At 43.4% G+C, this 18,522-nt stretch overlaps 1 protein-coding gene across 3 annotated transcripts in view; it reads left to right on the forward strand.

Annotated features, from left to right (window-relative positions):
- Nucleotides 1-18,119, forward strand: part of FGD4 (FYVE, RhoGEF and PH domain containing 4) — a 256,856-nt gene extending 238,737 nt beyond the window's left edge. For all 3 annotated transcript variants that reach the window (XM_082255357.1, XM_082255359.1, XM_082255358.1), the window contains exons 14-17: nucleotides 3,729-3,854; nucleotides 6,303-6,446; nucleotides 13,666-13,806; nucleotides 16,895-18,119. In XM_082255357.1, coding sequence (XP_082111483.1) covers nucleotides 3,729-3,854; nucleotides 6,303-6,446; nucleotides 13,666-13,806; nucleotides 16,895-17,140 — 657 coding nt within the window. In that variant the 3' untranslated portion in view covers nucleotides 17,141-18,119. The remainder of the gene's footprint in view (nucleotides 1-3,728; nucleotides 3,855-6,302; nucleotides 6,447-13,665; nucleotides 13,807-16,894) is intronic.
- The last annotated feature ends 403 nt before the right edge of the window (nucleotides 18,120-18,522 follow it).

Here is an 18,522-nt window from a genome sequence, read left to right on the forward strand (position 1 = left end):
TTTGCAAAGTTCTGTAGTCCAGCAAGCAGGCTGACAACACTGCTTGGGATTTCAGTGCAGCAGAGACACTGGGGTTTGTTTAGTAAAACTGGAGAGTGCAAAATCGAGTGTAGCTGTGCATGGTAGCCAATCAGCATCTTACTTCAGCTTCAATTAAAGCAGAGTTCCACCCTAAAATTATACTTACCTCCATCTTCTTGCTCCGGGTCACCTGAAAAACAAATGGAAAATCGCAATTTTTTTTTTTTTTTTTTTACTTACCTGGTTTAGAAGAAAATATACCTGCCTTACTTCCTCTTCCTCCCCTCGGCGGCCACGGCGATTCGTCACGTCCTGGCTTTGCAATGATTCCTGGGAGCTGAACGTCATCGCTCCCAGGAATCAATGCACCTGCACCGGCCCCGACGTCCGTTCCGGTGCAGGCGCCGTCATACCTTGCTAAACAGCTTCTGGGCATGCACAGAAGCTGTGCAGGGATGACTCTGCGGCACCGGAAGTGACGGCGGGGCCGGTGCAGTGCATCGTGGGACCGAAGAAGACGGAAGAGGACACAGAAGAGGATCGCGCTGGCTTCAAGCTGCCCACACCTGAGATGGCAGCGCTGGACAATACATTTTCAAGGTAAGTATTTCTTCTAAAAGGTAAGTGCAACCCGGGACAGATCAGAGGCTAGCCATTGTGGAATGAACTAGCCCTGACTGTCCCAGGGGTATTTTTATTAAAAAAAACTTTCCCAGGGTGGAACTCCGCTTTAAGTTGTGACCAAAAAAACCTGGAAGCTGATTGGTTTATATGCAGAGCTGCACCAGATTTTGCACTCTCCAAAATCAACCCCACTGTGTTGTAAATCCATTCAGGAACTTAGGTGCCCACTAGATTTATCACAGATCAAGGGAATTTTTCTGTGCTGAAGACATTTTAAAGGGAAAAAAACATTGGAGCGCATGTACTACATGGATGGAGATGGGACAGTTCTCTGCACGTTACCAATACCTGCAATAAAGAAATAAAATTAGTACTTCCTATTTCACAGATGTCAGAAAGAACGGGAAGTAAAATGAAGATATCTCATTTCTGTCTATTTAATGAATGTCAAAGTACAAAAAGTAAAAGGAAATTGGCCCCAAAAGGCAACAGTTAGCATTAGAAACAAATATTGTAGTAGAAGTATGAAGGATGAGAATCTCTGTTGGGATTCGTTGTGGTCTGTGTCTCTATAAAGGATATTTTCCCTCCCTTCTATTCTACATGATAGATGTCAGACAGAGCAGAAAGAAACAAATCTTTTGTTTGGGGACACACAGTATTTAAAGTAAACAATCACATTGTAAAACATTCTGTTCAGTTTAAAATAGAAATGAAAGGATATGGATATAACAATTTTTTATAAATTATCACTTTTCCTCTGTTCTCAGCTGCATAAGAGCTGGGGGAGGAGAAGCAGAAGCACACTGAGCTTGCCAGTGAATGGCTGTGCAGCGGGGGGGCATGTCAGGACAAGTCTTATCATTGGAGGAGAGCATGCCGAGTTCCCAGCACAAGTAGAGAACTGACCACAGTGTGCTCTCTTGCTTAGTGTGGTCAGCTTTTATTTAGGAAAGCAGAGGGACTGACAGAAACACAAAGGAAGCAATACAAAGAGAACAGGATATTTTCTCATAAAAGGCACATATCAGTAATATGAAATGTTAAGGTAACAAACGCTTTAAGTCTTAACTAGGGTTCTAACCCTTCCCAATTCTATCCCAATGGAAAAAATCTTTTTGCTGGAACAGGGCTATTCAGTCCTACCAGTCGGGTCTGACTTAAGCCCCGTACACACGTTGCGATTGTCGGACGCAAATATTCGGCCGCCGACCGATCGGCCGATTGTAGGCTTGTTAGTATGATGCTTCCGACAGCGCATTTTCGGCCTGAACAGAATATGTCCTGCAGGCATTAAATTTTTTGTAGGCCGACACCAGAATGGCCGATTGTTCGTCAGTCAGTACAGATTTCGGCCGACAGACAGCAGATTTGCAAGACTGGGCATGCTCAGAAAAGAAAAAACACAGGGAAAGTTAACCATCACATGGCATCACTTCTGCAGTCGGCTGTTGTTGGCCGACAAAATTCGTGTGCAGTCTTTTGCAGTTTTCAACAGACACGACAGCCCTGGACAAAAGACGGCCGATCGTTCGGCCGACAATCGGTACGTGTGTACGGGGCTTTACTTAAAAACAATTATTCTCTGTTGTAGCTGAAGTTTAAATTAGCAGTTATTGGTTAGAGAAGTTGTAGTAAAAAATGGGTGCACAATAGGGTTGATTTACTAAAACCGGAGAGTACAAAATCTGGCGCAGCTGTGCATGGTAGCCAATCCGCTTCTAACTTCATCTTGTTCCATTAACCTTTGGAAAAAAAAACTTGGAAGCTGATTGGTTTCTTTGCGGAGCTGCACCAGATTTTGCACTCTTCCGTTTTAGTTAGGCTCGGTTCACATATATTAAAATCGGATGCGTTTGGAACTGCGTCCAATTCACATAACAGGTGAATCAAACCAGTTTTAATGGAACCAGTTCACATATATGTGTGCTGTTTGGGTGCAAATTAGAAAACGGGCCCTGTACATTTTCAGTCCGGTTCAGGAGAGATTTACACCTGAACCGCTGAATGGAAACCACACAGGACTCTGCACAGAAACCAACACTACATATATACAGTATGTGAACTCAGTCTAACTCAATTCCATTGTCCACTAGAGGGAGACTTTCTAAATCCTGCAAAATGCATTCATGTAAAAGCCACATTTTTCTAAAGTAATGTAATTATCTGCTCATTGTAGAGCGGTGTGCTTCATTTTGCACCTTGAGGTGTTTTGTGTTAAAGCGGAGTTCCGGCCGCAAAATTGTTATCTTAGATTTTGTGGCATCTGCTTCCTTATTGTACCCTGAAAAAGAATTGGATATTCCCGAATTATTATTTTTTTTACTTACCTTGTTTCAGCAGAAAATATACTCACCTTTCCTTCCACTTCCTCCCTGTGCGGCCGCGGCCTGCGCCGTCACTTCCTGTCCCGCAATGCGTCCTGGGAGCTCTTACTGATCACTCCCAGGAGGCAATGGGCAGTGACGTAGACGGCCGGCCGCTCCTCTCATCGCGTTATTTCCAAACAGAAAATGATGCAATGAGAGGCGGAGCACAGAACGGATGGCGCCAGCCTATTGCCAGTACTTTTGTACTGGGCATGCGTGAGATTTCGCGCTGCATTGATCGGCCCCCCTCCATCTACAACCAGGAAGCAGGGCATATATGTGCACACTGCGGCTTCGGGTGACCATGGAAAAGATGGCGGCGCTCTGCAAAAATTTTATAAAGTAAGATTTTAGTATTGTCAATCTATTTTTTACATGTATAAAATCGGATTAGCGGATGTAAGAAGGGCGGTGGATCACTTTTTGGGAGGTATTTAAAAAAAAAAAACGAATCTGTGGCCAGAACTCCGCTTTAAGGCACAACTTAAAAACTAGACTCGCATTTTTTTTTTTGCACCACAGCAGTATATGCCTTGTGGTGTTCTGTAGTGAAGGTCCAACAGCACAAACTGTATAATGTGTTGGGTAGCCGGGGAGCCACATTGCTAAAACCGCCATGTAGCTGCAGTACATGGAAGGAGGTCTAAAGATGCCTTCATATTTCATAGCTGCCTCTATGATCTGTATTCTAATGCTGGGTCATCTTTATTCCAGAGTGCTGAGCTGGGACTCCGAGCGCCACGGTGGATTCGGGACAATGAAGTGACGATGTGCATGAAATGCAAGGAGCCATTTAATGCCCTGACACGGAGGAGGCACCACTGCCGGGCCTGCGGCTATGTATGTTATGAAGTGTGATTCTGTTTTTATTTTCACAGTAATGCAACAGCAATCTTATGGGCCTATCACACCCAATGGCATAGTGAGAGGTATTTTTATAGCTGGAAAATCTGGGGTTGGGATCTTGATTAAATGGAATCTATTGTCTTTTATAGAACTTCCCTTCCTCCCCAATTTGTCAGTGTAGCACTGATCTTGAGAAAATCCTATCAATGACTGACTTTCTGAAGGTTGGTACTTGCATAGGGTAAACGTACCCCCCCCCCCCCCCCCCACACACACACACACGTGAAAGCCCTCAAGCCTGGTAAATGGCTACTCAGACACCACATTGTGGAAGGAGGGTGACTGCATCTCACATGCCCCATACTGGGTTTTATTTGTAGCTCCATTGGTGGATCCAGGCAAGGAGGGAATTGGTTGATGATTCCAGGCATCTTTTATGCCTCCAGGAAAGTTTCATGGCTTTTCGTTTTTTTTTTTTTTAGCTTTTTTTTTAGTCCTACAAATGAATGATTTGTTTAAGTTAAATATTCTTAACTTGCGCATGCTAATGTTTTCAAAACCTTATAATTATGGTTTGAAAATCACCACCACTTTATAAGGTACACCTGTTCAATTGATTGGTAACACAAATTGGTAATCAGCCAATCACATGAAAGCAACTCATTGTATTTAGGCATCTAGACGTCGTAAAGACAACTTGCTGAAGTTCAAACCGGACATCAGAATGGGAAAGAAAGGGGATTGAAGTGACTTTGAACGTGGCATCGTTGTTGGTGCCAGACAGGCTGGTCTGAGTATTTCAAAAACTGGTGATATACTGGGATTCGCACATCTCTAGGGTTTACAGAGAAGGGTCCGAAAAAGAGAAAATATCCAGTCGCAGTTGTGTGGGTGAAAATGCCTTGTTGAGGTCAGAGGAGAATAGGCAGACTGGTTCGAGATGATAGTAAGGCAACAGTAAGTCGAATAACCACTTGTTACAACCAAGCTATGCAGAATACCATCTTTGAACGCACAACACATAAAACCTTGAAGCAGATGTGCTACAGCAGCAGAAGACCACACCAGGTGCCACTCCTATCGGCTAAAAACAGGAAACTGAGGCTACAATTCATACAGGCTCACCAAAATCGGACAATGATGGATTGGAAAAATGTTGCCTGGTCTGATGAGTCTCAATTTTAGCTGGGACATTCAGTCGGTAGGGTCAGAATCTGGCGTAGAAAACAAGAAAGCATGGATCCATTCTGACTTGTATCAACGGTTCAGGCTGATGGTGGTGGTGTAATGGTGTGGGGGATATTTTCTTAGTACACTTTTGGCCCCTTAGTACCAATTGAGCCATGGCCTACCTGAGTATTCCTGCTGACCATGTCCATCCCTTTATGACTACAGTGTACCCATCTTCTGATGGCTCCTTCCAGCAGGATAATGCACTGTGTCACAAAGCTCAAATCATCTCACCACTGGTTTCTTGAACATGACAATGAGGTCACTGTACTCTAAGCTCCACAGTCACCAGATCTCATTCCAATAGAGCATCCTTGGGATGCCATCATGTCGATATGGACCAAAATCTCTAAAGGAATGTTTCCAACACCTTGTTGAATCGAAGCCACAAAGAATTAAGGCAGTTCTGAATGCAAAAGGGGGTCCAACCCGATACTAGCAAGGTGCACCTAATAAAGTGACCGGTGAGTGTATGTACAGGAAGGCAACTGCTTACACTAATTGGGGGGAAAAAAAAGGGAATCCCCAAAGCAGCCATTAGCATTACAGTCTGATTGTCCAATCTTCATACAACCTCCTTTTACTTTAGAATATTTGTGTTCTCTGAGGGCCCATCTAAACAATCTATTCACAGGGCCATCTTACTGAATGGGCACCCTGGGCAGTTGCCCGGGGGCCCCACTTGCCCGAGGTGCCCCACCTGTCCAGCAACCCAGCCCTAGCCAAGCATTAGTCCCAATTCCTGTGTGCATCCCACCACCAAACTTAGCAGGTGGCAAGCGCCTGGCGGCCCTGAGCTGTTGTCAGGCCACTTGGGCCATGGAGGGGGAGCCTACAATTGCAGGAATGCCTGTCCGCATCCACGGGAACAGGCACACACAGGACAGTTGAGTCTGACTCCCGTCCTTGTGTGTGTGTTCAACCGGACCCAGCCACCGAATTTGGAAGCTGTCATTGGCCTGGCACTGCTGTACCAATAAACATCGCCTTATCCATAATTTGCATTTTTATTCTCGTAGGTGATTGTGTAGGCGGGGCCCCAGTGCACTGCATTGCCCGGGACCCTTTAATGCTCTTAAGATGGCACTGTCTATTCAATTTGTTTTCAAGAATAAAAAGACTATCCAAGGACAAGTTTTAAAAAAAAAATGTAAGATATTTGTTGAAGTGTCATTTAGATATGATAATTGAATCCAATGATTCTCTTTCCAGGTGGTTTGCTGGAAGTGCTCCGATTACAAGGCTGTTCTGGAGTATGACGGGAACAAGATGAATAAAGTATGCAAGGATTGCTTCCATATATTACGAGGCAGTAGTGACAGTGAGGAAAAAGAAAAGAAAAAGGGGATACTGGAGGTAAGAAAGCAACATGGAGTCCAGATCCTGTGCTATGAAGACATTTAAATGCCATTGATATCCCTCTCCCCCAGCAGTGGCCACCTAAATGAGCCGGAGGAGTGAATTGGTTTCCTGAGCTGTTTCACCAATACCGCAGTGACCTCCACTAGCTTCCGGGTCCTGAGTGGCTGACCTGCTGCTTGGTGAACACAGGAGATTGCTCATTCAGTAAACACTTTGCATTCTCTGAATCAATGCAAAGCATTCTAGAGGAGGTGGAGCGGTGATGTCACGATCTCCACTTTGTCCAAGCAGAGAATGCTTTGCATCCATTGAGAAAATGCAAAGTGTTCTTTAACAGTGGCGGCTGGTGAAGTTTTAAGATAGGGGGGGGGGGGGGGGGGGAAGACCCCGCCCTTCCATTTTGACCCCTCCCATTTCTCAGAAGCCCCACCCGTTATAGACTCCACCCATTTTGTCCCCTGTATTTTGCTTGCGTGAACCAATTCTCCCAATATATCACATATTAAGGGGTCTATCAGTACTAGTATATCCCATAATAGGGAACAGGGGCCCTATTATGGGATATACTGTGAGAGACATCCTATTATGGGATACATGGACTGAGAGTGGCACAAACCCCACAGTACAGACCCCCCCAGCACAAACCCCTCAAGCACAAACAACTCAAGCACAAACCCCACAGTACAGGCCCTCTAGCATAAACCCCACAGTACGGGCCCCTAGCACAAACCCCACAGTACATGCCCCCTTCAATATAGTGACCAGTATAAATGCCCCCTTTCAATTTAGTGACCAGCATACATGTCCCCAATGCAGTGACCAGTATACATGTCCCCAATGCAGAGCTATGCGTGCGTGCCTCCAATGCAGTGACCACCAGTTGTACATGTCCCCAAAGCAGAGCTATGCGTGCGTGCCTCCAATGCAGTGACCACCAGTGTACATGTCCCCAATGCAGAGCTATGCATGTGTGCCTCCAGTGCAGTGACCACCAGTATACATGTCCCCAATGCAGAGCTATGCTTGCATGCCTCCAGTGCAGTGACCACCAGTGTACATGTCCCCAATGCAGAGCTATGCTTGCGTGCCTCCAGTGCAGTGACCACCAGTGTACATGTCCCCAATGCAGAGCTATGCGTGCGTGCCTCCAGTGCAGTGACCACCAGTGTACATGTCCCCAATGCAGAGCTATGCATGCGTGCCTCCAGTGCAGTGACCACCAGTGTACATGTCCCCAATGCAGAGCTATGCGTGCATGCCTCCAGTGCAGTGACCACTAGTATACATGTCCCCAATGCAGAGCTATGCGTGCGTGCCTCCAGTGCAGCCAGTGACCACCAGTATACATGTCCCCAATGCAGAGCTATGCGTGCGTGCCTCCAGTGCAGTGACCACCAGTATACATGTCCCCAGTGCAGAGCTATGCGTGCGTGCGTGCCTCCAGTGCAGCCAGTGACCACCAGTATACATGTCACCAATGCAGAGCTATGATTATATATATATATATATATATATATATATATATATATATATCAATCCATGGATGGATGTATCATCCATCCATCCATGATGATATATATATATAAGGATATCTGTGCACACTCTGGTCTGGGCCCGGCCTGGGTAACTTGATAAATCTTGCACCGTGACATGCCTGTACCTACCTGTTCTGGCCTGGCCTGGGTCCATCCAACCATCCATGATGAATGGATGGATGAATTGACCCAGCCCATGGCAGAACAGGTAGGTACAGGCATGGATGGCATTGGTGATGGCAAATTCATATTTAGTGATTTAGTGAGAAACCATGACTTAGATTTAGTGATAGGTCATGAGGAGGACTGACACAGGAGAGGACTGCAACTGAGGAGTCACTTACCGGTGGTGACCGACTGGACTGACTGTTCGTGTTCCACTCACTGCACTGGTGTGGTGTCTCTTCCAGATGACCTCCGCTCCGAGACGCTGCACGGCCTGGTGACTGCCTGGTCTGGATGGATCCGATTCCGGTCCGGTCTCCTCTCCTCTCCGCTCTGCAGTGCCGGTGCCGCCGTTACTCCCGCCGTGACCGTCCGTCCACCGTCCAGTGTCCACTCCAGTCGGTGCGTGACTGACGCACGCGACGTCAGCATGGGGCCATGGGATGTCCTGGATGATGATTGGTCCAGGCTGTAGACTGGACCAATCACAGCCAGGATATCAGGAAAGTGTGGGTGCCCTAGCGCAATGACTTGCGCCCAGGTTACGCCCCCAGAAGGCAGCCAATCGGCGCCTCTTCTGGGTCGTAAACACCACCCCCCCCCCCCCCCATAGCCGGCACATAGGCCGGCGAACACAATTTTTTTTTTTCAAAACTTTATTTGTTCTTTTTGTAATTTTTTTCTTCTTTTTTTCTTCTTTTTTTTAGGGGGTAGGGGGGGCGGCGCCCTGACGCCCCCTATGCACGGGCTGCCACTGTTCTTTAACCAATTAAAGGACCGGAGGATTTGGCTGCTCAATGACCAGGCCCTATTTTGCGACTCGGCACTGTGTTATTTTAACGGACAATTGCGCGGTTGTGCGACGCTGTACCCAAACGAAATTGACCTCCATTTTTTTCCCACAAATAGAGCTTTCTTTTGGTGGTATTTGATCACCTGTGCGATTTTTTTATTTTTTGTGCTATAAACAAAAAATGAGTGGCAATTTTGAAAAAATTACAATATATTTTCACATTTTTTTTATATGAAATTCTCAAAAAAAAATGTAAAAATCAAAATTTTTTAACATTTCAGGCCAATTTGTTTTCTGCTACATATTTTTGGTAAAAAAAATTGCAATAAGCGTATTTTGATTGGTTTGCGCAAAAGTTATATGCGTTTACTAACTACGGTAAAGATTAAACCTTTAAAAAAAAAAACTACGGTAAAGATTTATGTCTTTTTTATTGTTTTTTTTTTTCTTTACTAGTTATGGCGGCGACCTGCCATTTTTTTTTTTTTTTTTGCGTGACTGTGACATTTCGGCGGACAGATTGGACCCCTAACTGACATTTTTGACACTTTTGGGGGTATCAGTGACATTACTACAGTAATCAGTGCTAAAAATATGCACTGTTACTGTAAAAATGACACTGGCAGGGAAGGGGTTAACATTACTGGTGATCAATGGGTTAAATGTGTCCCTAGGGGCGTGATTTTACCTGTCAGGGGGCGTGGCTTGTGAAGTAATCACAGAGACATGCGATCCTATATAGCAGGATCACATAGCCTCTGTGATCACTTCAGGGAGTGTTTACATCAGCCATCTGTCCTTCTGTCTCTGCTGCGGGAGATCGCGAGTGGCCGGCGGCCATCGGAGCCGCCGGTCACACCCGCTGGCTCCCCAGCTCGTTGGCACACACAGCACGCGCTCGCCCCCTAGAGTTTCCTGAGCGAGCGACGTAACATAACGTCGCTTTGCCCAGGAGTGGCTGCCTGCCGCAGTAAAACTGCTGCGGGCGGTCGTTATGTGGTTAATTGTTATCCATGCCGAGCAAGTGACCTCCTGTGTTCTCTAAGCAGAAGGGCAGCTGCTCAGCACAGGACCCAGAAGCTAGTGACAATCACTGTAGTAGTAGCAGTGTCTACTACAGTGATTTCCAGCTTGTATAGCAGTGAATCCAAAACTTTTAACCACTTTACCACCGGAGGATTTTCCTGCTAAAAGACCAGGGGTTATTTTGCGATTTTTTTACTGCGTGACTTTAACGGACAATCGCGCGGTCGTGCGACGCTGTACCTAAACGAATTTCACGTCCTTTTTTTCCCACAAACAGAGCTTTCTTTTGGTGGTATTTGATCACCTGTGCGATTTTTTGATCACGCGCTATAAACAAAAAAAGAGCGTAATTTTTGCAAAAACAACAATATTTTTCACTTTTTTTTATATGAAATTCCCCCAAAAAAAAATGTAAAAATCAAAATTTTTTAAAATTTTTGGCCAATTTGTTTTACGCTACCTATGTTTGGTAAAAAAAATCGCAAAAAGCGTATTTTGATTGGTTTGCGCAAAAGTTATCGCGTTTACTAACAAAGGGAAAGATTTTTGTCATTTTTGGTGTTTTTTTTTTTAACGAGTAATGGCGGCGATCTGCGATTTTTTTTTTGCGGTACTGCGACATTGCGGCGGACAGATCGGACCCTTGACTGACATTTTTGACACTTTTGGGGGTACCAGTGACATTACTGCAGTAATCAGTGCTATATATATGCACTGTTACTGCAAAAATGACACTGGCAGGGAAGGGGTTAACAGTATTGGACAGGGAGGGGTTAAGTGTGTCCTAGGGGCGTGATTCTAACTGTGCAGGGACAGGTCTACTAGTGTAAAAACAAAGATCAACAGTTCTACATAGTAGAACTGTTTGATCTTCACTTTTACACAGGGAGAACTGACAGGTGGCTTGTTTACACAAGCCGCTCTGTCTTTCTCCCGCTGTACCGGCGATCGTAGTGTGACCGGCGGACATCGGGTCCGCCAGTCACACTCCCGCACTCCTCCGTGAACGAGCCGAGGCGGGCGCGCGCCTCAGCGGGCGCGCGCCCGCCCGCTATTGGCTCTGGAAGGAGTGACAGGCGAGCGACGTAGACCTACGTCACTCTGCCTGGCCGGGGCCGACTGCCGCAGTAAATATACTGTGCGCAGTCGGCAAGCGGTTAAACTCCCCACACCCCTAATTAATGTTTGATTAATGTTTGCATCCCTTACCAAATTAATATCTCATTGAGATGAAGACATCTAAAGCGAACCATAGACAAAGCTATCAAGCTAAAAAAAAAAAACTAACAGATCCCTACCTGAACACAAACAATGTGGATGGAGGAATCTCCCAATCCTACCCCCCACATGGTCATTGAATTTCAACAGCAGGACTTGCCTTTGTCAGAATGCACCTATCAGCAGCTGCAGATCGACAAACGTTTTCCAGCATGTTCCTCACCTGGTCGAATTCTGTCAAACACGGACAGCCACACTGATAGAAATTTGGGACATCCCGGCTGAACTGGCCAAATTCCAATCAGTCCATGACCAGCTTATTTTCTAATTTTTGAACTGCAAATTGAACCACGTACAATACTGCTGGTGAACAATTTGAATTTAAAAAAAAAAAAAACTTTTAACATAAAATACAAATATAACTTGAGAAAGCAGATTCTAATTTATTCAGAAAAACAAGCATTTTTGCTTGCACATGATTGGATGATGGAAATCAGCAGAGCTTCACCACATTCTCTAAGATCTGGTGAAAATGCGTGCAGCTGCACTTGCAAAGTGCACAGTCTGTTTGCCTTTAGTAAATAAACACCAATGACTTCTTTGTTCCTGCTTCTCATCCATTATTTTTTCAAAACATGGAACTTTCTTGCTAAATGAGATCTGCAGGTCTGACTTTGGATCTCTTTTATCACACAAATATGTTGCTGCAAATGCAATGAGGACACTGAGTGCTTTTCCACAAAGTATTGGGAACATATCCAGTGCTGCAACCCCCACAATTTCTCCAAAGTCTTGCGTTCAAATTGCATTTCAAGAGCTCTTCTTGTCTGCAAATCAGTAAGATGTTCGTTCAGCTCTTCATCACCTGACATTTTCTCTAAATTGTAGGATTATAGATTCATGATCCATTCCTCTGAAATGTTTAGGTCTATAGCAGCAAAATATCCATCAAAAGATGTTGCGTTAAAATTATTTAAAAGCACTCTGACAATCAGTTATTTACTTTTTACTTTATAATCCCAAATAATGCCGTGCAATAAATATAGGCTATATTTTAACTGTGCAATAAAGTGCTTGAAATATACTTAAACCTCCAACGTATGAATATGTGCTAAATAACAAATGTAGGATCATACACCTATATTACATATAAAAATGCTTAAATAACTATATCGTGCAGTGAAAGTCCATATAGTATAGTGTAGAAAAAAAGTCCATATAAATATAAAGTGCTGTCACGGACAATCCTTTCTCCAAAAAGTGCCAGTAGTGCTATAGACATGCCAATATCAAGCTCAAAAAGAAATACAAAGTGACGATGTGCTTCAAACTGTGTCCCAGTGAAAGTACACCTAGAACCGTGCAACCCCTCGTGGCTGGGTCCTCACCTCAATTTATGTGACCTTGCGATTAAGCTTGGTCAGAAAACGCTTAGTGCCTTCCTAGGCTAGGAATAATCTTCCAATCCCCCCCAAGTGGGGATCCTCCCTCAGGGTTCGCTCTTTGTAGCAAACAGTGATATCATACATAGGGTAAAAGAAGCTCAATATTGCTAAAACCCTTTTTGTAAAATATTTATTAGATAAAAGCAATAAATTTACTCACATACTATTGGTGCTGTGAGTGCATCAATCTATCAATAGCAATCCAGGATCAGAAACTGTATCGTAGTGGTGTAGTAGAATCACTGGTCAGCCTCTAGCCACCTGCATCCACCTGCTGCCTGACGGTCTGTGCAGTGCTCCGTCCGTGCCCCTCCCCTACGCGTGATGACACAGGGACCTCGTATCTTCCTCAGGGGGATATCCCTGAGGAAAAAGTGCCAGCACTACTGGCACTTTTAGGAGAAAGGAATGTCCATGACAGCACTTTATATTTATATGGACTTTTTTTATTTACACTATATTATATGGATTTATATTTATTGTGCGCCATTATTGGGGATTATTTGCTTACACTTCTGAGATAGTGGAGTGCCTGCAGCATTCATTTTTACACATCTTGGTTGCTCGCAGGACTATATATATATATATATATATATATATATATATATATATATATTAACAGTTATTTACTTTACCTATATGTTCTGTTATTTTCTCGTTTTGAATAAACAAAACTGCTATCTAAAGATTACAACCACCTACCACCACTGCACCAGGCATACTGGCAGCTAGCTGAGTGATGAGGTGTGTCTCAATAAGCCACAAGCCACTCTTTGTCAACGTCAAACTCACACCCCAAGTTGGGAACACCACATTTACAGGGATCAGCCACAGGCACGTTAAGAGGTTGCTGAATTGGATTTCTGGTGGACTATAAAACATTTTACCTATATTACCCCAAGATAGGGTTCAAGTCTTTCTGAGATCAGCTAACTGTTTTCATGCGTTATCCAAAGTTGCTTCTTAATGCCATTTTATGCCAACTAATGGCCTATGTTACAATCTCATTTATTTTTCTTTCATGCCATCAGATCGAGTCTGCAGAGGTATCGGGTAACAGCGTCATCTGCAGTTTTCTCCAGTATAATGAAAAATCCAAACCCTGGCAGAAAGTTTGGTGTGTGATCCCAAAACAGGAGGCACTTGTGTTGTACATGTTTGGCGCACCACAGGTACGAACATTCTATGGTACCCACTAACCTTATACTGAAAAATAATAGTAGAAATGGTTGGTTGTAAAGTCCTGCATAATATGTGAGCACTGTACAAATCCTGAAATTATATATATTAGTGGAGGCTAACATGGTCTGTAATTTGTTTTGGATAGAGTAGAGAATGTGTAAAACAAGTAAATTTGTCCCCATTGGAAGACTTATCTCTCCTTGTTCCAGTAAAGAACCTAAAAGTTGGGGTTTCCCATATTTTTTGTCTTAGTGACTATGGTCAGTACTAAAAGAGAGGGTTAATTCTCCCCAGTGGGGGACACAGACAACAAAAAAGAGACCGAGGTTCTAATCCTTCCCTACTACATAGGTACATCTCAAAAAATTAGAATATCCTCAAAAACTTAATTTATTTTAATCATTTCAAAAAGTGAAACTTATATTATAAAGATTCATTACACTCAAAGTGATATATTTCAAGCATTTCTACCTTTTAATTTTGATGATTATGGCTTACAGCTAGTGAAAACCCCTAATTCTGTATCTCAGAAAATTAGAATATTACAGAAGACCAATAACAAAAAGGATTTTTATTACAGAAATGTTGGCTTACTGAAAAGTATGTCCATGTACGGTGTAGTATGCACTCAATACTTGGTCGGGGCTCCTTTTGCATGAATACATCGTGGCATGAAGGTGATCAGCCTGTGGCACTGCTGAGGTGTATTGGAAGCCCAGGTTGCTTTGATAGCGGCCTTCAGCTTGTCTGTATTATTGGGTCTGGTGTCTCTCATCTTCCTCTTGACAATACCCCACAGATTCTATATGGGGTTTAGGTAAAGCGAGTTTGCTGGCCAATCAAGCTCAGTAATACCATAATCATGGTATTGGTACTTTTGGTAGTGTGGGCAGGTACCTGCTGGAAAATATCAGCATCTCCTTAAAGCTGGTCAGCAGAGGGCAGCCTAAAGTGCTCTAGAATTTCCTGGTAGAGGGCTGCCTTTAGCCTAATAAAACACAGTGGACCAACACCAGCAGATGACATGGCTCTCCAAATCATTACTGACTGTGAAAACCTCACAATGGACCTCATGCAACTTAGATTCTGTGCCTCTCTACTCTTCCTCCAGACTCTGGGACCTTGTTTTCAAAATTAAATGCAAAATTTACTTTCATATGACAAGAAGACTTTGGACCACTGAACAGTACTGTCCTTTTTCTCCTTAGCCCAGGTAGGACGCTTCTGACATTGTCTCTGGTTCAGGAGTGGCTTGATGCAAGGAATATGACAGTTGTAGCCCATGTCCTGGATATACATCTGTGTGTGGTGGCTCCTGAGCCACTGACACCAGCCGTAGTCCACTCCTTGTGGATCTCCCCCAAATTTTTGAATGGCCTTTGCGTCACAATCCTCTCAAGGTTGCTATTATCCCTGTTGCTTGTGCACCTATTTTTCTACCACAGTTTTTCCTTGCACTCAACTTTCTATTGATATGCTTGGATACAGCACTCTGTGAACAGCCGGCTTCTTTAGCAATAATCTTTTGTGACTTACCCTCTTTGTGGAGGGTGTCGGTGACCGTCTTCTGGACAACTGTCAAGTCAGTAGTCTTCCCCATGATAATGTAAGCTACTGAACCAGACTGAGAGACCATTTAAAGGCTCAGGAAACCTTTACAGGTGTTTTGAGTTATTTAGCTGATTAGATTGTGACACCATGAGTCTACAATATTGAACTTTTTCACAATATTCAAATTTTCTGAGATACTAAGTTTTGTTTTCACTAGCTGTAAGCCATAATAATCAATGTTAAAAGAAAGATCTCTAGATCAGCCTTTCCTCAACCTTTTTAACACAGAGGAACCCTTGAAATAAATTTCTGGTCTCGAAGAACCCCTGCTAAAGATGATAAATCTACAACTCGTGACACATTAGTGTGACAGTCCGTGGGAAAAATGCTGCTTACTCTTGTCATCATTGGGAAAAATTACCCCCTTACAGATGGCTTAAAAGAATAATGGTGTCATTGGGAACTTATCTGAGAGGCAGAAATTGCCCATTGCTCAAGGAACCCCTAGAAACCTCAGGAGGAACCCTAGGGTTCCACAGAACCCTGGTTTAGAAACCCTGCTATAGAATATGAGTTTCACTGTTTAAATTGAATTACTTAAATAAATTAACTTTTTAAAGATATTCAAATTTTTGGAGATGCACCTGTATCTTGGGGGGAAAAAAAAGTTTGGGCTTTATATAGACTTTTACATAGAAATACCTGTAAGGAAGAACCAAGGATTATGTCTTAGTCTGCCTAGAGTTGAAGTATACTACATGGCAAAAAGTATGTGAACGTCCCTCCAGATTTTAGAGTTTAGGTGTTTCCAGTGAAGGGTACCTGGTAATGCTTCAGCATACAAATACAATTTAGACAATTGTGCCCTTGGGCAACAGTTTGGGGAAGGTCCTTTTCTGTTCCAGCATAGTTGTGCCTCTGTGTACAAAGTCAGCTCCATACAGAAATATTATGCGTTTGGTGTGGAGGAACTCAATTGGTCCTTTGCAGATCCCTGACCTCAACCCTATTGAACACCTTTGCTATGAAAATGGAGTAAGGTCTTCTCATCCAACATCTGAACCAGACAAATGCTCTTTTGGCTGAATGGGCACAAATTCTCACAAACACATTACAAAATCTTGTCAAAAATCTTTCCAGAATAGTATAGGCTGTTAAAAAGGGACTGTTAATAATGCCCATGGTTTTGGAATGGGAAGACGACCAAGCTCATATAGATGAAATGGCTACATGTCTACAACATTTTAGTAATCTAGAGCAGTGGTCCTCAACCCTGGCCTACAGGGCCCACTAACAGGCCAGATTTTAGGTATTACCTTGGGGAGATGCAGACTAGAGTACTGCAATTACTGAGCAGCAAATGATATCACCTGGGATGTATTTCAGTTATCTTGAAAATCTGGCCTGTTAGTGGGCCCTGTAGGCCAGGGTTGAGGACCACTGATCTAGAGTACATGAATTCTACACTTGTTTTTGGGTAAAAAAAAACATTTTTGTTAATGGTTGCCAATTTATTTTGTTTTCCAGGATGTAAAGGCTCAGACCACCATCCCACTACTTGGCTACCTTGTTGATGAATCCCCTCGTGGGTTAGATTTGCAGTTCAGCTTCAGACTTTCTCAGTCTAAGTCAGTGCACTGCTTCTCCGCCGACACCGAGGAACTGAAACAGAGGTGGCTTAAGGTCATCAACCTGGCTGTAAAGGGGTTAACTGAGGAAGATATAGAAGACACACACAGTACAGAACATCGACAGTCAGAAGCTTCTCAATAGCTTCTAAATTCTTAATTTCGTCACCCTGATCAATTGGGACTAAAAATATTGTACATTATTCAAGACTCGTCATGCTTAATGGGAAATCTGTGGACTTTGGACATTTGGCTGTTTGGGCCAGGTCACAAGAAAAATATTTAAGCAAAAAAATAATTCTCAGTGCCAACACCGTCCAGTCCCAAGACATTGTAGAGGAGCGGGTTTGCGTATCTTGCTGGCAAGAGACACTAGTAAGAAAAAAAATGGGATTTGTGTGAGGCCTTGATAGCACTACATATTGTTATGCTCCGAATGTTGGAAACTCAAGTCAACGTCATCAGTTGTAAAGCAGTTCCATTGGTCACACAAGTGGAGCATGTTCATACCACTGGTATGAAGACTGTTAACTGAAGGCTTCAGTTTGAAATATAACTTAGGTGCCCCCTGGCCTCAATCATTGCATTACTAATTGCACAATCAACCACAAAATGTAAAAAAAAAAAAAAATTGTCATCAAACTTTTTTTTGCAGCTTTGACATTCAACTTTCCAAACCTAAAGGCACAAAGATATAAGAACGTGAAAGCACATGGAGGGTTGATGGGAGGTCTGCGGCCTGTTGCTATACCTCAGGCGTTTTTGTCAGGAAATTAAGATTTTCTAAATATTTATTAACTGTGAATTGTAAAAATGTATTAGTGTATTCAATTGTGAAATATTGCCCAATTTTATAGAGCATTTGAAGCGACCTTGTTTTGAACTTCACACGGGGCAGCAAATTAATGTTTGAGCGACTGGTGGTATAAAAACAATCTTATTTATATTCTGTTTTCTTTTTCTTCAGTAGCTATGAATGGTATTGTGTTCATTGTTTTCAATCCATTTCTTCTTCTTCTTTTCTTTTTCCGTTTTCATCAAATATGCATTACCTGTAATAAATGGGGGGGGGGGGGGAGCCACTATTTGTGAGAATGTGGCCTGTGTGTTAGGAGGTTTGCTGAAAAAAATGGGCAAGGGCATGAATGAAGAACATCCGACCTGAAGAGAAAGCAGCCTAGCAGCATTCGATCTTTGAAGCTTTCGCACAGTATGATCATATTTTTTTTTTTTTGTTTTTTGCTTGAGCATCAAAGCTCCTCAGGTTTGTCCCTTGTCTCATATGACTTGTTGGACTACATCACATTACCTGTGCTATTATTGATCTCAGTGTACACCCCTCCTCCCCCCGGGATATTAATATGAGTTTCCTTTAAAGTAGTGGTCTCCAAACTGTGGCTGGGGGCACGATGGGGCCCTTGGCTTGCCTTTATCCGGCACTTGGGGCACTATTTTTCCCACTGAGATACTATTCTGCCAACTGACATCAGCAATGGGGCACCATTTCTCCCACTGACACCACCAACT

The sequence above is a fragment of the Pelophylax lessonae genome (genome assembly GCF_965119305.1).
Source record: "Pelophylax lessonae genome assembly, chromosome: 4".
NCBI classification, from domain to species: domain Eukaryota; kingdom Metazoa; phylum Chordata; class Amphibia; order Anura; family Ranidae; genus Pelophylax; species Pelophylax lessonae.